This window comes from Nicotiana sylvestris, chromosome 6 (assembly GCF_000393655.2).
Source record: "Nicotiana sylvestris chromosome 6, ASM39365v2, whole genome shotgun sequence".
In the NCBI taxonomy this organism is placed as follows: Eukaryota; Viridiplantae; Streptophyta; class Magnoliopsida; order Solanales; family Solanaceae; genus Nicotiana; species Nicotiana sylvestris.
In genome coordinates this window covers 140,703,700-140,727,176 of record NC_091062.1, presented here as the reverse complement: position 1 = coordinate 140,727,176, position 23,477 = coordinate 140,703,700, and the positions used below count along the sequence as shown (strand labels likewise).

The 23,477-nt window shown below is 38.2% G+C and overlaps 2 protein-coding genes across 2 annotated transcripts; one reads left to right on the top strand and one right to left on the bottom strand.

The window, feature by feature from the left end:
* Nucleotides 1-5,963: 5,963 nt before the first annotated feature.
* Nucleotides 5,964-10,990, top strand: LOC104248276 (signal recognition particle 14 kDa protein). Its single transcript, XM_009804506.2, has 4 exons — nucleotides 5,964-6,123; nucleotides 6,889-6,982; nucleotides 7,104-7,213; nucleotides 10,464-10,990. The coding sequence occupies exons 1-4, from the start codon at nucleotides 6,121-6,123 to the stop codon at nucleotides 10,632-10,634; spliced, it is 378 nt and encodes a 125-aa protein (XP_009802808.1). The 5' UTR covers nucleotides 5,964-6,120; the 3' UTR covers nucleotides 10,635-10,990.
* LOC104248277 (endochitinase EP3-like) lies at nucleotides 10,854-12,591 on the bottom strand. The gene is made up of 2 exons (XM_009804507.2): nucleotides 12,122-12,591; nucleotides 10,854-11,831 (listed from the first exon to the last, which is right to left on the bottom strand). Exons 1-2 carry the CDS (start codon nucleotides 12,537-12,539, stop codon nucleotides 11,419-11,421), a joined length of 831 nt encoding a protein of 276 aa, XP_009802809.1. The 5' UTR covers nucleotides 12,540-12,591; the 3' UTR covers nucleotides 10,854-11,418.
* Nucleotides 12,592-23,477: the final 10,886 nt, after the last annotated feature.

Genomic DNA, 23,477 nt, shown 5'->3' with positions numbered 1-23,477 from the left:
CCAGAGTATTTGGACCGCATTGAGGGTACTGTCTTCAGCCCACACAGGCGACACGAGGTAATCCTACAGACGTCCGTGGGCTTTGGCGTCACCTCCTATCTTTTTCTTTATCCTGTTTCCTTTACTCATTTCAGAAACAGTGTATATTTTATCTTTCAGACTTTGTATGTAGTATTCTTAGACCGTCTGTGAAGCTATGACACCAAATTCTGGGTAGAGTTGTATTTAGACTTTCGCAGTTTTGTATTAAGATAAATTGTCAAATTTTGTCTTCCGCTTAATTATTTTCACTATTTGCATGATATCTACTCATCACTGATAATGGTTTAAAACTGGAAATGGTTAAATAATTAGGATAATTTGGCTTACCTAGTTTTCACCAGTAGGCGTCATCACGACTCTCGAGGGTGTGAAATCCGGGTTGTGACAATAGTATTCACTCTAAGTCCTCCTTTTTTTTTGTCCCTCCCTTTTTCTCCAAATTTGTAAGAACCATAAGAAAAATCATATTTTACTCATTGCTAAACTTTGTCCATAAACAATCAATTGGGGAAAAAATTATTAATGAAGTTTTGAACACAATAAATAAAACCAGTTCACAAAGCACTAAAAACTCCTCTGTTAACATAAAAAATTCCTCCTATAAATTTGCTTCTTAAAAACTGCAACACTTCTGTAGCTTTTGAATACAATATGTATTAACTTTTTGACATTTCATGGATAGTTCCCCTGATGATTATTGTCAGAAAATAGTAAGCAGAACTAACAGGGGAAGGAATAAAATTTGATTTCGCATTCTAGGAGCAGACAATGTCAGTTCTTGTACAATGCAACTGTACTTTACAGAACCTTATTAATCAGACACAACTACTTAAAAAGCATCTCCCAATAATGAGTTTACAAATATCGAAGTATCTCGTATAAATCTTAGCTTCACCAACACATTCATTCAACATTCGATTAATTCAAATAACTAACATGTTGCATAAAACAATTAACTGAAAGAGTCAACTAAGTACTAATTTTAAGAATCAGTTTTTTAAATATGAATATAGATCAATATTTACGTAGGAATTAGTGCACAATTATTAATCCAACTTTCAAAAATATTACAGTTAAATACGTGTACTATACATAATCGTTCATGCAAAATTTGAATGATTGGAGCAATATCGTAGACCGTAGAGGCTATAGGAACATATGAAATTTCATATCAGTCTTAGCAAGTACTTCAGCAATGCTGGAAAAAAAATATTGATTTTTCTGTATTTTTTTCTTCGTCCTAATAACATACTCCTTAGAAGGCAGATTCATTATTAGGATATATCACATTGCTGATAAATTCCATATACATACAAATTGGTACACAACTATAAATCCTATTTTCTGAAACATAAAGAGAAATATTGGTAGCACACATAATCGTTTTATTAGTAATTTGAAGATTGTGAAAAAAATATCTATTAAAGCAGCATAGAAGAGCACTACACATAATTGTTTCATAAGTATAAATTTATGTATTTGAGGATTGTGGAAAAGTTATCCATTAAAGCACCAGAGAAAGGATTCACATAAAAACTATGTGAAAGTAGAATATGTTACCTATGCATCGGGTAAAATCTAACTCTATGGAATATGGTATTAATTTCAGGCTTGAAACGATTCGAATTTTTTACATTCGAACGAATCCAACTCAAATTTAATTGCATCTATGCTTGGAATTTGTCTGATTGTAGCCATATTTGCAAAGTTGTTGTAGTGTTGAGTGGAGAAAATGCCAAGTGAAAAAGGGATTTTACATATGAAATTGCATAAATCGTGGATTGTTTGAGTTAGTTTAAAATTATTGTTGAACCCACGTTTGGGAAGATGATGAGTCGTGCGTTTCATCCTCACGGTTTTTCTTTGTAAAAGAAAACGGCCAATTTCAAGAAGTATTTATATTTTCTTAATTGCCAAGTCTAATAAGTAAATATAATAATGGTCAAACATGGGAAGTATCCATTTTTGTGAATGTGTAGGTTGAATATTTCGCCTTTCAAAAGAGTTTCAAAAGAGAAATATTTATTTTTTTCTTAATTTCCAAGTCTTATAAATAAATAAAATAATTGCCCAATACGGCAGGCAGTATCCTTTTTTTTTTTGAATTCGTATGGTTGAATTTTTTTTTGTCTATTTTTAGTTTCAAATAATTTTAAACTCCAACTTTGTCGGAGATGTGTCCAAAAAAATAACACTTGTTTAATTGTGATTATGCCACTTGGCATCATTACATGCTTTTGCTTCTCCTTTTATGAATAAATATTTATTTTTTCTTAATTTCCAAGTCTTATAAATAATAAATAATTGCCCAATACGGCAGGCAGTATCCCTTTTTTTTGAATTCGTATGGTTGAATCTTTTTTTTGCCTATTTTTAGTTTCAAATAATTTTAAACTCCAACTTTGTTGGAGATGTATCCAAAAAAATAACACATGAATTAACACTTAGGCAGCAACTCCATAGAGAAGTGTTTACCTGGGACAACCTATCCGTTCGTTATTGAATATGTAAGTTAGTTATGTTTATTAAAGCTTAGATATATGAAAAGAGTTAAGTATTGGTGTACCACAATTTTCTTTTAATATGAGCAGTTCAGATCTTTCACTGAAATTCTCAAACTCGAAAGGCACCTTGTATCCATCCCCCTTATCTTTAGGAATTCATGTTTCTCACATCGGTTCAAATCCCTGAATGTAACAAAGACACAGAGAAAGAAAAGATGTCTGTGAGAAAACATGAAATTTGCAATGTACTGAACAATTTTTTAAAATGAATTTTCACTGTTACTTTGGCTTAGTTGAGACAGTAGAGAATTATATCCAGAAAATTATATTGTTATTTTCCAACATGCAGTTCCCCTTCTTTTTTGGTCTCTAGAGAAGATCGAGGCTGGCAACAAAATTATTCATATGTAAGATAGTTCCAAGCTCTCTTTATGAAAGTGATTATCTTTAAGGTCTCAACGGATTCAGGAATTCTTCTTTAGCAAGATAAACAGAAACATATTCAACATGTGTTTTTCTATTTTTTCAATTCTTTCTCTTTCGTCCTTTCCAAATTGATGAAAACAGTAGAAAGATGGTAAAGTATACATAAAGATATATCTTCTAGTTTACCATCCAAAATACAGAAAGATAGGAAGGCTAAAAGAAATTTAAGAAAATCAAATATTGAAGTAAAGAAGATCATATATAACAACAGAAACCTGCCTGAAAATGAAATGCGCGTCCTTGTTTCTTATATCAGTATCTTTCTGCAATTACCAAAAGTCTAAAAAGATTAAGACCCGCAATCAACTAATAGAAAAAGAAAGCAGTAAGCTCTTTGATAAACATTTCAATCAAATGAGGTGTGAAGTATACTGCTTGTTTGTTCACTCTATTTTTCCATTAAAGACTGGGATTAGTATCTACAGTATCATACATGAAAGCACGCAAATGTATGACTATGACATAACCTATAGTACTACATGGTTTCACTCTAAGTCCTCCTTTTTTTTGGTTCCTCCCTTTTTCTCCAAATTTGTAAGAACCATAAGAAAAATCATATTTTACTCATTGCTAAACTTTGTCCATAAACAATCAACTGGGAAAAAAAAATCATAAATGAAGTTTTGAACACAATAAATAAAACCAGTTCACAAAGCACCAAAAACTCCTATGTTAACATCAAAAATTCCTCCTATAAATTTGCTTCTTAAAAACTGCAACACTTCTGTAGCTTTTGAACATAATATGCATTAACTTTTTGACATTTCATGGATAGTTCCCCTGATGATTATTGTCAGAAAATAGTAAGCAGAACTAACAGGGGAAGTAATAGAATTTGATTTCGCATTCTAGGAGCAGACAATGTCAGTTCTTGTACAATGCAAATGTACTTTACAGAACCTTATTAATCAGACACAACTACTTAAAAAGCATCTCCCAACAATGAGTTTACAAATATTGAAGTATCTCGTATAAATCTTAGCTTCACCAACACATTCATTCAACATTCGATTAGTTCAAATAACTAATCGTTCAAATAACTAATGAAAGGCAGATTCATTATTAGGATATATGACATTGCTGATAAATTCCATATACATACAAATTGGTACACAACTATGAATTCTATTTTTAGAAACATAAAGAGAAATATTGATAGCACACATAATCGTTTTATTTGTAATTTGAAGATTGTGAAAAAAATTATCTATTAAAGCAGCATAGAAGAGCACTAGACATAATTGTTTCATAAGTACAAATTTATGTATTTGAGGATTGTGGAAAAGTTATCCATTAAAGCACCAGAGGAAGGATTCACATAAAAACTATGTGAAAGTAGAATATGTTACCTATGCATCGAGTAAAATCTAACTCTATGGAATATGGTATTAATTTCAGGCTTGAAACGGTTCGAATTTTTTACATTCGAACGACTCCAACTCAGATTTAATTACATCTATGCTTGAAATTTGTCTGATTGTAGCCATATTTGCAAAGTTGTTGTTGTGCTGAGTGGAGAAAATGGCAAGTGAAAAAGGAATTTTACATATGAAACTGCATAAATCGTGGGTTGTTTGAGTTAGTTTAAAATTATTGTTGAACCCACGTTTGGGAAGATGATGATTCGTGCGTTTCATCCTCACGATTTTTCTTTGTAAAAGAAAACGGCCAATTCAAGGAAGTATTTATATTTTCTTAATTGCCAAGTCTAATAAGTAAATAAAATAATGGCCAAACATGGAAAGTATCCATTTTTGTGAATGTGTAGGTTGAATATTTTCGCCTTTCAAAAGAGTTTCAAAAGAGAAATATTTATTTTTTTGTTAATTTTCAAGTCTTATAAATAAATAAAATAATTGCCCAATACGGCAGGCAGGCAGTATCCCTTTTTTTTTTTGAATTCGTATGGTTGAATCTTTTTTTGCCTATTTTTAGTTTAAAATAATTTTAAACTCCAACTTTGTTGGAGATGTGTCCAAAAAAATAACACTTGTTTAAGTGTGATTATGCCACTTGGCATCATTACATGCTTTTGCTTCTCCTTTTATATATATATCTATATCTATATCTATAGATAGATATAAATATAGATAGTTTTGATTTCCATCATATAGCCTTATTGCAGTTGTAAGGACTAAATCACACGTTTGATTTAATTGAAGAATCAAATATTTAATCTAATTAAAAGTTAAACCTGTTAAGTTGAACAACAAATGATCAAAATTTGAGTAGCACAATATTTAGAAGAGCAAAATCACAATTTTTTTCTAAATCTGAAGTCACTTTATTGAGGGAAAAAAGAAGAAGAAGAAAAGATGTTAATCTAATTATTATTTAAAACTTTTTATTCCATACCGGACGGGACGAAACGCGGTGGGGGTGGGGTTGGGGGTTGTGGAAATAAAACTTTCATGATACCACTAGATTATTTGAATTTTATCGATGCTACTAATTATTTAAAACTTAAAATAAGAATGAGGAAAAGAAAATAGAACAATAAGAATCGATCCTTACACCCGACGGTGGATAATATTATTATTAAATTACTACTCAATCAAACTCTGGGTGATTCATTTTTTCTTATATATAGACCAAATGCTGCACTAATTTTGTGAAAATTTATTTTGATGCATAAAATATTTATTAGCTTTGCAGAATTTTAAGGAGATTATTTTTACTAATAATGCAACTAATCAAAACAATTCCTCATATATTTATCATTGACAGCGTAATTATCCCAATATTATTAATCACCAAATACTATAGTTCTTATATTATTATTCATCGTAAATAATGTCAATACTATAATCTCTACATAACCAGTGTTAGTTACCTTTTTTCTCCTCATAATTCATCAACTTTCTTTTCTTTTACCTTTTTTTTTTGTCATTTAATTATTTTGACTATTGCCTTTTGCCTTTTTGGGTTTTCCCATAATTTTCTAAACGACCATTCTTTGACCCATATAAACCTCGCATCTATTCTGCCTTCCTCCGTCCTCTTCGTCGCTGGGTGTTTCGTCTTCTGAGTTTCGGTTTTTGGGTTTTGCTCTTTGAGATCGTTGCTACTAGAGAAAAGGGCTTCGAACATGGTAAGCCCAAAATTGAAGTAATCAAAATTATCCTTTATCTAATTCTTTGAATCAAATCTGAAAATAGATCAATTCGTTGCGATAATAATTCTTACTTATCAGTAATCAATGCTATGCTTTTCTGATTAAATAGCACATTGATCTTAATTTTTCTTGTTCAGATTCTGGGGTCTGTAGATTATAAAATTGATGCTGGATTTTGTGCATTGCTTGTATCGGATATATATTTGTATCGTAATTCCCAGTATATTGATTTTGAAAATTACTTAGTACCAGTTCAAGTGTGCTTTTTGATTAAACCCAGCCCCAAACTAGTTGGGCTGATGGATCCCTTGGTCGTTTAACATTACACCCAGGTGCTGATGTAGTATCTTCCTAGGAGGTCGTGTAATGATAGTTCCATGTGTGGGGTCAGAGGATTCGCGAACTTACGACTATATTTGCTATGGCTATCAACCTCCTGTACCGGATAAAGGAGGAACAATCACATAGGTAGATAGCAGAGTAGAAATAGTCATAATTCCATGAATCCTCTAACTCTACACATTGAATTCATCGTTACATGCTTCCCTAGGCACACACCTATTGTGATTCTTCCTCATTTGTCCGGGCTTGGCACTAACAATGCGCAGCTCAAATTGGCTATGTCAAAATCACATAACAAAGCTGATTGTGCTTCCTATTGTGGATACTAGTGTTTTGCTAATTTTACATTTTTTGGTAGAATATAAGTTGACAACTATTAGTTGGAATTAAATTTGTCAGGTACGATTACAGCCAGACCCATTCCTCAATGAACTGACAAGCATGTTTGAGCGAACTACTGAGCATGGTTCTGTTTGGGTTACTCTCAAACACTGTGAGTTTGCCTCGTCATTGTTTTTTCTGTATTTTTGGCTCTGTGCATTCTCTTTTTGAACGATTAACAATAGAGCCGTTGATTGAAATACCGAATGAGCAGTTTTTCCTCTGTATTACAGCTTCTGATAAATCTAAAGCCCAACGGAACAAGATGAAGACAGCTGGCGAAAATATTGAATTTAAGTGCCTGATCCGAGCAACTGATGGGAAAAAGAATATTTCCACAATGGTAATGTAGAAAGCATTTCATTCTTTCCTATTTCTTAGTACTGTTGATTGGAGTGTGGTTTAGGGCTTCTTTCTGCAAGTCTTGCCTCTTTTTCTTTTCTTTCCGCTTTGTTGAATAACACTTTGGGATGTTCTCTAATAGGAAGATGTGATAGTGTTAGTGTCTTGTATGAATTAATTGTTGTTGCATAAGTTTAAATGTGTGGATAAGAATTAGAAAGGTCTGTGCTCCTTGCCTTGGTCTTTGAGATAGGGAGCTATAAATTTTATAAAGGGGTGACAGCCTTGTGATTCAAACAGAATGATAATGTGGCCCTTGTTTACTTCATTGAGAACTAATAGTTAAAGTATATGCTTGTAATACAATATTAGGGCCCCAACAGTGATGTTATTTATTGTTCCTCTTATTAAACGCAAAACTATATTATTCTGGAGGCACTTCATTTACGTCATAAAAAAACTATATTATTCTAGAGGCACTATCCTCACTTTCCTCCTCTGTGCCCTCTGGATCATCGGTTTCGCTTCCTTCCTCGGTTCCTCTAGTGATGCCCAACATAAACAATTAGATGGAAGGAGAAGGAAAACAATTAAAGGAACAGAGAAAAGTTGGAGATTGATATGGTAACGTATAGTTTCTAGTACTTATATAAGAAGTGAGTCCATAAAAGAAATCTTATATATCTTTCCTTACCATTAATAAAATAAAAATGTAAGACTAGAATCTGAATTTGCTTCTGGGGATGCTTCTAGCATCTGGGGCTAGCATCTAAATTTGATAGCAAAAACTGTTAGTACTTAGGAAAACAAAGTTTGGTGGAACTACAAAATTTGTCACGTAATATTGTTTACCTTTTGGGCACAAGTTTTCTGCAAGCGGGTAACTATGAAGATGTATACTAGCTTTGATGGATTATGCATGCTAGCTTTGAGCCGAGGTTCTATCGGAAAAAGACTCTCTACCTGCATAAAGGTAGGGGTAAGGCTGCGTACTCACTACCCTCCCCAGATCCCACTTGTGGGATTATACTGTGTATGTTGTTGTTGTTGTTGTTGGGTGACTATGAAGATGACTAGTAAGACAGAGACTTATTATCCGTATCAAACAGAAACTCTTTAATATGTGGATCTATAAGAGGCTGAAGAAACCCATCTACGTGGAGGGGGAGAGGGGGAGAGGGAGGGGGAGGGGGAGAGGGAGAGAGAGAGATCTTTGAAAATCAATAGTCAAAGGAATCCATTTGTTTGTCTTTTGAGGCAAAAATGTGGAAATCCTGCCCTGTTTGGACGGAAAAATTCCATAGCATCACCTCCACTCTAAGTAACATTGCCTATTAAACGTGTATATTAGGTTTAAGATCTATGGAGTTACTAGATGCATGATTATTGCACGCCCCGTGTTTCCTTTTAGTTTGACGAAGATGCTTTGTTCTTTCATGCGACTTACTCATTTTCTAAAAATGACATCTACGTCAAGTACAACAATTTTTCTTTCTTCCTTAGCTTCCTGTCATGGGAATTTCTCGCTATCAATATATTGTTTTAGGAACATTGTCAAATGCTCTTTTGCTTAGCCTTTGCTGCTGATAAGCACCTTTGAGCTTTAACCTGTCTTCTAGCAGATGCCATCTTTGCTAATGGAATTAGTCACTTTAGCTGCATAACAACTGTCCCCCTTTTGGATCTTTACAATTATGACAATTGATAGAAGGCACCCGTTCCCCAATTATCCATTATTATTATTATTATTACTATTATAACTGTGGTGTTTGGGCCAGCTTGCACGAACCTCGTCTTATTCCACGGGGTACCTACTACCTCCCACCAGTACATGTACCAACTTTGTCCATCAAGACTTGGACTGATGGGAAGAAATTACCTAGTGTTTTTGCCCAACCTACTTAATTGACCACTAGGCCACTTTATTATTGCAGAATTGTAGTCCAAGTTCAATAGCAATTAGTCATTTATAATGAGCTCTTTCTGCATGCATTACCTCAAGGATTGAGGGAAATGGTTGAACTATTGGGAGATGACTGGGATTAAGGTAAGGAGGTGATATCTCTTAGTCTCCATGTGGTTACTGGTTACTGGGATTAATAGATGCTGGGCGCTTCCTTGGTACTCCCTGCCTAAACTTATATGATGCTCTCACGATTTTGGAATGTTCTGAAATGTATGAACCACTTGATCTCCGGACAATTTCTATGAATTCAAACTATTCAAAATTTAAGCATTGACATGACCTTTAAAACTAACTTTTCAGTATTTTCTTATAAGTTCTTTTATAAGGACATTCTTTACTTATAATTAAATAACAGTCTTATTAACTAGCAAAATCCAGCACTAAGGTAATGTTTTGAGTGTACAAAAGAGTTTTTGCTTAAATTTTAACTATTCATGCAGTGATGTTGGGAAGTAATCAAGGTATCACTTCATATACATTTGTGAGATTACAACATAGCTACTAGATATAAACACTTGTATTTTAAATTATGTGCAGGCCTTGTTTTGTCCTCAGAAGTTCGTTGATTTTTCTCATTCAATAGCACTCACAGAATACATGTAGTGATTGTTTTCCATATCTTCTTGCTTGCACTTTCTTGCCCAGCAACAAAAGAGTTCCTTGACAGTCGTGGTTCATAGCCCTCTGCAGTGAAATAATCTAAGAAAGGGCCCTCATAGCTAAAGCTGCAAATTTTGCAGTGTATGAATAAAAGCTCAGCATCTTCATTTTCCTGCTCACAGAAGTAGCGTTGGCTGTAGAGGGACAATCCTGCTTTCTGTAGTTTTTTTTCCTTTTATGTTAGGCACGCATGAATTATGATAGGCAAATTTTAGTGCTGAAATCATTTGCGAGCTGAATCCTAATTTGCGAGCTGAATCCTACTTGCAAATACTCTTTGGTTGTTACTTCTTGAAATTGAGAACTTGCCAAAGTTTCTCCGTGGTGCTCATGTATGTGAATGAAGTTTGGGTTGATGAAGCCCATCATGTGTCTATGTCTAAGGATGCGTTAATCCTCTAATATAGAGCTTTGACTGGTATGTCTGGTAGCTATCCCTTCTCATTTTTCCTTGAATGTTTTTCTACATCCTATAATGGAGACAAAGTACACACACTTAAATTTTCTTTACTTAATTTGTATTCATGTTTGACTTAGTGTTCATGTAGTTTCTGATTATTATTTATGTTTTGATACATCATTTCACTTGTAGTCACTGATGCACTTGATTTCTTTGGACTAACAGGTTGGAGCAAAAGATCACCAGCGTTTCCAAGCATCTTATGCGATTTTGCTGAAGGCCCGCTTGACTGCACTAAAAAAGAGGGAGAGAAAGGACAAGAGGAAAGCTGCTGATTCTGACAAAAAGTTGGAGAAGTCGAAGAAGAAATCAGCTGCTCAAAAGGCCTCTACATGAACTTTAGTCCTTTGGTTTATTCCCCCACTTTTGTTTCTAGGATAGAGTTGTAGGATTTGACTCCCATTTGGGATGACAAATCTGAAACTGCATTATAACTCCAACTGCATAGAATGATGAGAGGAGATGTTTTTACTCAATTTTTTCACTTCTAAATTAGTGAAACTTTCCAAAGAGCTTGTTGGTATTATGGAACTTTGAAGAGATTCTGTCATAATCTTGTTTTTTAGTTCTTTGAAGAACAGCTGTGGCAATCTTAGAGTAGAGTGGACCAAATTAGACTGGTTACCTACTTCAATGTCATCTTTTAGTTTGTTTGGTTGCAGCTATACATACTTTTGGTTGTCAGAACCTAACATGAGATTGTGTAGTTCTTTTTATTCACCAATTTTATTTTTCATTTTTTGCTTTTTTCATATGTTCCAGAACCAGTAAGTCATGAAATAGGCACTCTGTTTGGTGGTTATCTGGATTAAAACTTATTTTTATGTTATTTGTATTGGTTTAGTTGGGTCTTACTTACATTAATCTTTTGTGCTATTTGTGTAAAGATCCCGCTACGAAATTCAAGCCCAACAGCTAATAGGGGGTAGAGTTGAGCCAGATTTATGGGTCAAGCCTATTCTGAACCACGAACATTGGTTGGTCTAATTGGCTTGTAAGAGTCTGTGATGCCGAAAAAAAGAGAACTCAAGTAGTACCGTCTTTCATTCGAAGTGAAGTATCCCTTTTCATTTGATTGACATTTTTCCTTATGTAGTCATTATTCAAATGTGAAATTCTCTTAACAAGAGGAATTATTCCCAGTCTCTACACCAAGTTGGTGACAATACTCAGTGTAATAGTCAATCCTTCTAGCAACAGCCGGAGGATTGCCACCATCACACTCAAACGGGCCATAAGTAGCTCGAATCGTCGCCCCAAAACCTTGGCCGGAAGTTATGAGAGAGTGGCAGTTGCTCATCCAGTACCACAAGGCTGTCTTGAATGATATAATGCTGTCTCTAGCCACGATATCAGGGTCGTTTAGGCCATCGAATCCGATGTCTTTTCCCGCTGGTCCATAGTTGAAATTCCATGACAATTGGATCGGTCCTCGGCCATAGTATTTCTTGCCGGGGACACAAGGGTACTCTACGTTTTGCTGATCACAGTAGTCCCTGGTTGGTCCATTTATCTCACTTATGTAGCACATGTCTGCATTGCAAAAAAAAAAAAAAAAAAGAAGAAGAAAAAGAACTATGTTGTTAGTTGAGTAAAGTTAAAGCCCATGCCACAAGTTCCAACATAATATACTGGAAGCTTATACGCAGGAGCTCCATAATACAGCATATTATGCTGGAACTTTTTCGTGTTTCAGCAAAACAATGCCTATTTTTTAATGATTTTGCAAACGTTGGTTATTTTCGATTACCAGTCCGAAAACTAGCTAGCCCGTGCAATTTTCACGATTGTGGCATCGGAGAGTTGCAAGGAAAATGACTTACGTCCAGTCTCATGAGTGACATGAGCAAAGAAAGCGGCAATTTCACGCCTAGTATCATTAGAAGAACCAACAGTTCCAAAACGAGGATAAGACTTGAGAGCTTCAAGAAAGGCAGATCTTGTGTAAAAACCTTTGCCATCACAGCTAGAAGCAGCTTGATTAGCAATTCCATTGAAGAATGCTTCAGAAACAATTTCAGAAACAGAAAAAGCTGATCCATTGCTAATTAGTGAACCATAACAAGGCCCTCCTTGGCAGCCTTTTCCACAGTAATCATTTCCTGTGCCACAATAACCCCATTTGCTGCAGCATAAGCCTTCTGCACAACCACATTTCTGAGCCACGATCAATCTTGGAACAATTATTGCTATAGTACAAATAAAAATGAAGTGCTTTCTTGAAGAAAAATTATTAATCATTTTTTTTTGTGGCGAAAAAAAAGAACTACTTTTTCGTTTTTTCTAAGGGATGCGAACGAGGTTGAATATGGAGGAAAGACTAAAAAGACAGTAGCATTTATAGAAGCAAAATATGAGCCAGTAGTGTTCAAAATGTGAACTTTGGGTGTAGGTTGACTTTTGACTGAGAGTGTAGCAATTTATTAAGAAGGATATGGTTATGTCATAAGGTCCTTGCTTATTTATGCTGATCTGATGCATTACTAATTTAAAACTCCTCGAGCCTTTTAGTAATTAAATGTAAAAACCTCCCTTCAAGTTTAAAGAATTAATTGTATGGGTTGCTCCCAACGTACACGCAAGTATATATGGTCGTACAAGTAATATAGGATTGTAAGTCTAGATATCGTACCTGTATTGGTCGAAATCTGACCGTCACTATCGAACTAAACAACGTCCCACCTAATGGATCGGGCAGTGACAAATAACATAGTCAACCCTACCCCCTTTTCCCGACATCCGTCGAGTCGGGAGGAACAACGCCTAAAGGGGCAACCAAGACACATTGGAGGCAAGCGGACGTCGGACCAAACAAAGGGCATGGGTTCCTTGACTATATATAGCAAGGGAAAACCTTCGATAAGGGGGGCTCCCTCCCCTCTCCCTCTAAGGCTGAAAAAGCCCTCTTCTTGTATTCCTGATAAGGAAAAGAAAAGTGATCTCTAGAAGAATATGTAAAGCCATCCCCTTATCAATCGATGGGAGACACAATATTGAATTTCAATAAGATCATTTACATTTCTTTTATCTTATATGTGATCCGCACTGCTAACTCTTCGATCTAGAATTAATTATGTCTGACTAAGATTTACCCATTCATCTTCTTTGATTGATTTGTTCAAAAAGGTTTTGATATCTTTTGAGTCAAACAATTTGGCGCCGTCTGTGGAGATTTCTTAGTGAAGTTTTCTAGTCTCTCCCAGATCAAAGAAAGGAAACACGATCATCCACCAAAAGGAGCGCGAAGGAAAAACCCAACCTACGCGAGACAAAGGCGCAGTGCGGTAGGGGGAGGAGAGCCGAGCAAAATTACCAAACTTAGAAATCTCCGCCCCATCAACCATCGATATGCCAAACAAGACGAACAATGTTACCAACCTGTTCTCCTCCATCGGATCACCAAACGGGGGCAAGGAAAGTATCAGTCTAACTCACCTTCTACTCTCTGCACAAGTAGGGACACAAAGGCCGCACAGGCGAACGAATAGAGAAACACCTCAGTGAAAAGGACAATAAAACTACTGCAAAACAACTATGATACTGCCCGCCGGTGATACCTCCAAGTCGGAAGGCGAGAGTCAGGCAAAGAAACTACAATATGTGCTCAGAATGAACCTAAGAGAAACAACCACGTTTCACATTCTCCGATGCTGCACCCTCAGATGTGAGCAATGCCAAACGAACTGGGACTCCCCCAGAAGATATCGGGCTCTCCAAAAACCGGGACTGACGACGGGTTACTATTTCGATAAGTTCAAAATAACACCCTAAGGCCAAGGGCCGTCGCCAACAAGAAGAGTTCGACCTCGATCGAACGACGATGGGTTACTATTTCGATAAGTTCGAAATAACACCCTTTAAGGCCAAGGGCCTTCACAAAAAAGAGAAGAGTTCGACCTTGATCGAACGACGACGAGTTACTATTTCGATAAATTCGAAATAACACCCTTCAAGGCCAAGGGCCTTCGCCAAAAAAAGAAAAGTTCGACCTCGATTAAACAACGATGAGTTACTATTTCGATAAGTTCGAAATAACACCCTTCAAGGTCAAGGGCCTTCGTCAAAAAGAAAAGAGTTCGACATTGATCGAACGACGACAAATTATTATTTCGATAAGTTCGAAATAACACCCTTTAAGGCCAAGGGCCTTCGCCAAAAAGAGAAGAGTCCGACCTCGATCGAACGACGACGGGTTACTATTTCGATAAGTTCGAAATAACAACCTAAGGCCAAGGGCTTTCGCCAACAAGAAGAGTTCGACCTCGATCGAACGACGACGAGTTACTATTTCGATAAGTTCGAATTAACACCCTTTAAGGCCAAGGGCCTTCGCCAAAAAGAGAAGAGTTCGACCTTGATCGAACGATGACGGGTTACTATTTCGATAAGTTTGAAATAACACCCTTCAAGGCCACGGGCCTTCGCCAAAAAGAGAAGAGTTCGACCACGATCAAACGACGACGGGTTACTATTTTGATAAGTTTGAAATAAAACCCTTGAAGGCCAATGGCCTTCACCAAAAAGAAAAGAGTTTGATCTCGATTGAACGACGACGGGTTACTATTTTGATAAGTTCGAAATAACACCCTTTAAAGCCAAGGGCCTTCGCCAAAAAGAGAAGAGTTCGACCTCGATCGAACGACGACGGGTTACTATTTCGATCAGTTTGAAATAACACCCCAAGGCCAAGGGCCTTCGCCAAAAAGAAAAGACTTCGATCTCGATCGAACGACGACGGGTTACTATTTCGATAAGTTTGAAATAACACCCCAAGGCTAGTGGCCTTTGCCAACAAGAAGAGTTCGACCTCGATCGAACAACGATGGGTTACTATTTCGATGAGTTTGAAATAAAACAATAAGGCCAAGGGCCTTCACCAAAAAGAGAAGAGTTCGACCTCGATCGAACAACGACGAGTTACTATTTTGATAAGTTCGAAATAACACCCTTTAAGGCCAAGGGCCTTTGCCAACAAGAAGAGTTCGACCTCGATCGAACGATGATGAGTTACTAGTTTGATAAGTTCGAAATAACACCCCAAGGCCAAGGGCTTCGCCAACAAGAAGAGTTCGACCTTGATCTAACGATAACACATTACTATTTCGATAAGTTTGAAATAACACCCCAAGGCCAAGGGCCTTCGCCAACAATAAGAGTTCGACCTAGATCGAACGACGATGGGTTACTATTTCGTTAAGTTCTAAATAACACCCTAAGGCCAAGGGCCTTCGCCAAAAAAAGAAGAGTTCGACCTCGATCGAACGACGACGGGTTACTATTTTGATAAGTTCGAAATAACACCTTTTAAAGCCAAGGGCCTTTGCCAAAAAGAGAAGAGTTCGACCTCGATCAAACAACGACGGGTTACTATTTCGATAAGTTCTAAATAACACCGTTTAAGGCCTAGGGCCTTCACCAAAAAGAGAAGAGTTTGTCCTCGATCGAATGACGACAGGTTACTATTTTGATAAGTTAGAAATAACACCTTTTAAGGATAAGGGCCTTCGCCAAAAAGAGAAGAGTTTGACCTCGATCAAAAGATGACGGGTTACTATTTCGACAAGTTCGAAATAACACCCTAAGGCCAAGGGCCTTTGCCAACAAGAAGACCTCGATCGAACGACGACGGGTTACTATTTTGATAAGTTCGAAATAACACCCTAAGGCCAAGGGCCTTCGCCAAAAGGATAAGAGTTCGACCTCGATCGAACGATGATGTGTTACTATATGGTTAAGTTCGAAATAACACCCTTTAAGGCAAAGGGCCTTCGCCAACAAGAAGAGTTCTACCTCGATCGAACGACGACGGGTTACTATTTCGATGAGTTCGAAATAACACCCTAAGGCCAAGGGCCTTCACCAACAATAAGTGTTCGACCTCGATTGAACGACAACGAGTTACTATTTCGATAAGTTCGAAATAAAACCCCAAGGCCAAGGGCCTTCGCCAACAAGAAGAGTTTGACCTCGATCGATCGACGACGGGTTACTATTTCGATAAGTTCGAAATAACACCCTTTAAGGCCAAGGGCCTTCGCGAAAAAGAGAAGAGTTCGACCTCGATCGAACGACGACGGGTTACTATTTCGATAAGTTCGAAATAACACCCTTTAAGGCCAAGGGCCTTCGCCAAAAAGAGAAGAGTTCGACCTTGATCGAACGATGACGGGTTACTATTTTGATAAGTTGGAAATAACACCCTTTAAGGACAAGGGCCTTCGCCAAAAAGAGAAGAGTTCGACCTCGATCGAATGACGACGGGTTACTATTTCGATAAGTTTGAAATAATACCTTTTGAGGTCAGGGGCCATCACCCAAGAGGAAACCCAAAATATTTCTAAGGCCAAAAGCCATCACGAGGTATAGAAGGAAAGAAAGACCATGACTCGCCATACAGGTGTCTATCTCGCACCAAAGCTATAAACAATGAAAATAAAGATGAAGTACAAGGCAAATAACAAAGAAAAAACTCTCCTTTATACAAAGTCATTGTGCGGACTATCGCCGCTTACATATGTCCCAAGCCAACAATAAAGAGAGAAGAATGAAAAGAAAAGGGGAAAGAAACAACGACAACCGACAACGAACAACCATAAAAAAGAAAAACAACTGAAAGTGAGAACATGCAAGGACAACATTCTTCATTCAGCGTCATCATCGCCGTCACCATCACCATCTCCAAGAATCCCTCCGTCATCACCATCCGCACCCCCATTAGCTTCAGCGTTGCGTATCAGACCCGCAATTGACGCGAGCCTCCCGCACTTTCACTCGCGCTTCTTCATAGGCAGCCTCAGTCACAGTACCCGCCTCTCACAAACTCTTATATATATCCTGCCAGGCCTCGGCGTAAACTCAAAGCTCGTGCAAATGGCGGGGAAAGATGTTGGAGGAAGACTCAATTTGAGCCAACAGTCGCCCATTTTCTGCCTCCAGTGCTGTGACCCAATCTCCCAGAACCGATGCCTCTTGATCAATCTCGCTGATGCGCTCCTCGAGCCTCGCCTCCATGAGGGTAGTCGTTGCTCTTTTCGACTCCTGTTCGGATTAGAAGACGCGGATGGTGTTCTCCAGGGACGCCGCCCTCCCCGAAGCCTTGGACCAAGCACTCTCGATGCTCTCCAACCCAGCGACCTTGTTCTCCAGCGTGGTCAATTTCCCCATCCATTCCACGCTCATCGCCTCGACCTTGATCAAGTTCTGATCCATCTCCGACTGTATTGACCTCAATCTCTCCGGCAGGTTCTCCCATTCTGCGGTGACTCCTTGCCTAACTCGAGCTCCTCATCCTTAATTTGAAATTGCTCCTCAAGTACACTCCTTATGCGGATAGGTTGCATCAACTCCTGGTCCCTTTTCTCCAACTCCTCACCAAGAGCCTGATTACCCGGGTTTGCCTTCAGCCGCTCATACATCTCGCGTCACTTGTTGCGGTAGGGAGGATATTTCTCCAACATCTTCAAGAAAATCTTGGCCCGAATGTTGGCCCTGCGAATGCTTTCCACTTCCACTATATACGTCATCGTATCATCAAGAAAGGCGAGGGAAAAGCAAAAGTAAGCATAACATACCCTTAAGCCCATAACAGCCACTTCATTCATCAAATCAATATCAGGAATGAACCGAAGGCCGCGTTCTCAGCTGCGGAGCATAACATGCTGAACTGCGGTACCAAATCCTCCGTGTCCCCCAAAAGATTGGTATCCGAAGGGATCTCAAGAATACGAGCTGAGCCTCTCGCACGAACCACCGAGTGAGTAAGACCCTCCTCAAACATCCTGACGTCGTCAGGGTCGAGGTCCGACTCGAATTCGTAATCGTCGACCACCATGCCTTTCCCTCTTTTGGCAGCCAAAGGGGGAGCACGACCAACTGCAGAGGATGAGGGTACGTCCGAATCTGTAACGGCAGCCCCAGAAGTCTGACCTTCCGCCACGACAGGTTGCTAACCACCGACAATGGTGGGAATCTCTGATTGAACCGAGGAAACGGCTGGTTCCGTCCCGACCGGGGGAGCCACGACAACCCCCTCCTCAGATCCCGTCGTAGGAAAGTCTTCTAGATGAGTCACTGTTGGGGGCGCAGTCTCAAACTCCACTCGCTGTCTCTTCGACGGCCCCTCCTCTTCCCTAGTAGATGAAGATTCAACCGTCAGGCGAGCCATGCGGGTCAAAACTTTGGCCTAAGAAGTTGCCCTCGTAGGAGTAACCAAGGCCGCAGACTCAACTGAAGCAGCCCTCGACGAAGGTTGGGCGATGGGTACCGCGACAGGGCGAGTAGATGAGGCCGACTGATGAAAAGCTAACAGAGGAGCCCTTGCTCTCCGCACCCTCCATAACATCGATAAACGACACATGAGAACCAAGTAAAAAGAGAGGAAGAATAGCAAATAGTAACATCATCTCACCGGTAAGAGGCCTGCGTCCGAACCTTTTGTAGAAGGTCGACCATATGCGAACCCCTGCTGTATGGGGAAGGATGGCACTCACCCATTCGCGAATACCCTCGACAGGCGGAGAGGGAAATCTCTCAGCTGCAAAGACATGATAAAGTTTAGCACCATAATAGAAAACGGTCGGGCATCTCATCAACTAAAATTACAAGAACTTACGCGCAAAGTTCCACCTCTCAGGGAATCCCGTTGGGTCCACCACAATGTGCTCAGTCCGCACGTAAAAATAGTTCTCGTAGAAACGGCGGTTGATCCTGTCATCCATTCTTACCACCAGACTCCTCGACCCCCGAGGACGCATGCGAAATATCGTGACGTGGATAAGCTGAGGGGCGAAGATACTAAGCAGATGATCCAAGGTGATCTCACAACCGGCAAGTTCCGCGAACTTGATCAACATAAGGAATAACTTGTACAGGTATGGTGAAAGTTGAGCGGGGCCTACCTCATAAAACGGCAGAAGTCTACAACCAGGAGAGGGAGAGGAAGCGTGTATCCAATCAGGAACGGGTAGGCGTAAAATACGCAGTACCTAGGACGGTCAAAGTGAATGATGTCAGTTCCCTCCGCCGGTCGCATGTCGACGTAGCCGGGAATCCACCACCTAGTTTTCAACTCTGCAATGCCTGCTTCTCTCAGAACAGAAGGGACAAGCTCCGGCTCCACCCTGGCGGGACTACTGAAGTCGGCCAATTCTCTCCCAGGGCAAGGCAAAATCTCGACTATCGATGGGACCTCCTTTTCTTCCACCGCATCCACCCCTCCGGTGGCCTGAGCAGCATTTTTCGGTGCCGGAACTGTGGCAGGAAGATCGGCGCGAGAGGAATCGTCAGCCATTTTGTATAGATGAGATGGCCGAAAAACAATAAAAAGAAAGGATCGAGGTTTTCGGTTAACTAAAGGAAAACGAAAGCTTGGAAGGTCAGAGAATATATATCTGCAGAATTCTCCCAAGCAAAAAGTAAAGAAGTGTGTCAACCAAATGGCAAACTCCCTCTATTTATAAGAGTCATAAATCCTCCAAGCACGAAACCCAGTCGCCAAGCGAAACTGATAGGGCATGAAACGTTTCAGTTCCCCAGGAACATGTGTCATAATGACGGTAACCACAAAATGATGCTTTGATGACAAACGACGTTTCGGTTCCGAAACCGCCGCAACGGTCTATGAGTATCGAAAGAATGCTGCTACCCCACCTAAAAACCCAAGTAGTGTAACTAAAGAGCGAGAAGTCAGGAGTCAGATTTTGCTCGACTTCATAGCAATCATGATCCGTCTGCCGAGCCCAACAGAAGACGACCCCGACAGACGGAGGGACTAACTATATTGGTCGAAATCTGACCGTCACTATCGAACTGATCAACGTCCCACCTAATGGACCGGGCAATGATAGATAACATAGTCCACCCTACCCCCTTTTCCCGACATCTGTCGAGTCGGGAGGAACAACGCCTAAAGGGGCAACCAAGAGACATTGAAGGCAAGCGGACGTCGGACTAAGCAAAGGGCAAGGGTGCCTTCACTATATATAGCAAGGGAAAACCTTCGATAAAGGGGGCTCCCTCCTCTCTCCCTCTAAGGCTGAAAAAGCCCTCTTCTTGTATTCCTGATAAGGAAAAGAAAAGTGATCTCTAGAAGAATATGTAAAGTCATCCCCTTTATCAATCGATGTGAGACACAATATTGAATTTCAACAAGATCATTTACATTTCTTTTATCTTATATGCGATCCGCACTGCTAGCTCTTCGATCTGGAATTAATTATGTCTGACTAAGATTTACCCTTTCATCTTCTTTGATTGATTTGTTCAAAAAGGTTTCGATATCTTTTGAGTTAAACAGTACCCACAGGAACTTGTGATTAACTATCAACTAAATAAAACCAAACAATTAATCTATTCAAGCGAATCCTAAAGTATGAATATTTAACTAAAATTAATCTAGAGTAATAAATTAAGAGATTAAAGAAAATAAAGACAAGCTTAAAAACGAATTCAATGTGAGTGAATATTCTCGAGCTATGAGTTAGCTAACAATCCCGTTGAGTTTTTGACTTAAATCGTCTAATTAATTTATCTGGTTTATTAGTTGACAGGGTTAATATTGCTCGTAGCCTTCTCCCGAAGTACAACTCGCCTATTCAAGCTAACCTAATGCCTATATTCCTATGGAATTAGGATTAACAAGAACACACTTATAATTCCCTTATAATAACCAAACAAGGCGATTAGGTATATTCCTATCCTAACCACAAATCCGCCCCCCACTCAGAGTTAAGATCTTGCTCTACTCAATCTTATATGCAATCTAGAATTCCCTCTCCCGAGTTCAATCCTAGATTCGTAGATAGTTTCAATTGGTGATCAAACAACCAAATAATTAAGCGCAAGATTGAATAAATAAGCCAATATGATAAAATAATAAGAACAATTCAAGCTTCAAACTACAACGTTTATGCAACACCCAAAACTCTAGAACTAATAAACTATGAGATTAAAAGAAAAGAAGATAAGAAAAACTAGTTAGAAGCCTCATCCAAGCCTGGTGTGTGTTGCCTCCGGTCCAAAACTCCCTAAAGATGGTGTTTAATGACTATTTATATGTGTAGGAAAAAGATCCAAACGAAATAATCCAGTCCAAAACTAAATAGGAGACAAAATAAGTTTTAAAAATCCGGAACACCCTCGCTACAGCTCGCGAGCTCTGTAGCGGGCTCCTCCTCGCTTTAGACCTGGCGACGCAAGCTCTATTGCGCGCAAATTCCCTCGCCTCGCATGCTCTATAGTCTATAGGGACCAAAGTAGCTTGCCTCGCCTGCTTCGTTTCTGCTCCATTTGCTTTGCTTAATTTTTGCCAAATTCACGTTTTTGCTTTCCTTTCCAAAATCCTTTGCATTATTCTTTTTGTCTTCTTTTGCATTGGTCTTCAATTCTTGTCTCAACTATTCTTTCTTCATCAATAATTTCCTTATCATTATATAACCATAAGCCCAGGGTTTTAGTGCATGAATTACACTTTAAATATTTATGTTGCTTCAATTTCATTTTAAATGTGCCCACACATAAAATAGACTCAATTAAGCATAAATATAGTATAGTTTAACATTAAAACTCCAAAATGTAAGGTAAGTAATGCACTAAAAATATGGAATTATAACCCGGTGAGTTTGTTTGGCTTAACTGAATGAAAAAGTTTTTAAGCACTAAGTGCATTTTAAGTGTTGGAGTTGATTTATGAATAAACAATTACTTATTTGGATATAGGTGAAAGTTGAAATTGAGATTAAACGAATGTTGTGATTGGCGAAAAAAATGTTTTAAAGCATTTTTTAAAGTCAAAATGACTAAAATCTTGGAGTTTAAAACTAAAAAAGAGCTAATTACTACAAGAACGTAATGTATACTTCTTATAAGAAAATTTCAACTGTTCTTAGGATAGGTTTGTCACGAATTCCTATATGCAACAATTATAGGCGAATTTGATAAGCTCTCGCTAAGAATAAAAGTCACGTCCCTCCAGCGAAGACACAAATGTTAACTTCTTATTTCAAATTTATGAGAGCTATTTCTTTTCCCCAACTCATCAGTAAATAATGATATTTGCAAGGCGAAATTCATCAACTTGTACATAAAACTCCAAAAGTTCTATAATATACTCTTTACATTTCTTTTTATACAATTTTTACTATATAACCTATCGGGATTCAACACAACGATCTCTTTTAGTGCTAAATACTCTGCTATAGCCGGTTTGGCCAAGCTTTTGTTTAGCCAAACGTATTTTTCTTTGCCAAAATTAAGGTGTTTGGTCAAGCTTTTAGAAGGAAAAAAAAAGTATGTTTAGATAGAAGCTGTTTTGAGAAACTGAAAAAGTAGCTTTTCCCGAAGAGTTCTTTTTAAAAAAACACTTTTGAGAAAATATACTTAGAACACTTTTTAAAAGCTTGATCAAACACTAATTGCTGCTCAAAAGTGCTTTCAAATAGATTAGTAAAACGCAAACTGCTTTCTCGCTAAGTACTTTTTTTGAAAAATACTTAAAAATATTTTTCAAAATAAGCTGATTTTAGAAGTTTAGCCAATCAGGTTATTAGTCACCTTTCGTTTTTAAAAGTCTTAAGTTCCAATTTTATCGAATATCTCCGAAGGGACTTCGTCTCCATGAGTACTCAAAACAAATAAACTATGAATTTTATAAAATGCATGTGCTATTTTGATATGAAAAATAAAATATTTTACTAGTTGAACGTTTGTATAGTTTCTACTTTCTATCTTAGCTAGTTATATGCGTGAAGTACCTCAGAAATTTGGACGAAGGTGGTACACAAAATAGTACCGTGATCGCTTTAGGATGCCAGCGAATGTAAAATTTTACTAGTTGACCTGCTTTCTACTAAATTGTTTCTTATTATAACTTTTAATCAATACTAAAAATATATTTAAATTTAAGATAAAAGTATATTAAGAATTTTTATGAGAAATTTTGCCGGTTTTTCTTTCGTATAGACTGTTGGATTTTTGTTCAAAATTGAGGTGAATGAGAAAATGGAGAGAAAAATAAAATTTTGATTTTCCCTCCTTTACAAAGGAATATTATCCCATATTGGAGGAGGAAAGCTCATTTGTTGAGTATATATATAATTACACTTCATCTAGCTCTTAAAGAGTTCCCAAGAAGTCAAGCCTCGCGCCATCATCGTCGCTCGGCTTCGATCAAATGATCCGACT

What these genes read in the sequence shown, in the direction of transcription:
- LOC104248276 (XM_009804506.2), top strand. An exon ending in TTGGGTTACTCTCAAACACT is followed by an intron (nt 6,983 to 7,103) that starts GTGAGTTTGCCT and finishes TCTGTATTACAG; the next exon opens with CTTCTGATAAATCTAAAGCC. An exon ending in AAAAGAATATTTCCACAATG is followed by an intron (nt 7,214 to 10,463) that starts GTAATGTAGAAA and finishes TTGGACTAACAG; the next exon opens with GTTGGAGCAAAAGATCACCA.
- LOC104248277 (XM_009804507.2), bottom strand. Translation starts at nt 12,539, where the DNA reads ATGATTAATAATTTTTCTTCAAGAAAGCACTTCATTTTTATTTGTACT. An exon ending in TGTCACTCATGAGACTGGAC is followed by an intron (nt 11,832 to 12,121) that starts GTAAGTCATTTT and finishes TTTGCAATGCAG; the next exon opens with ACATGTGCTACATAAGTGAG.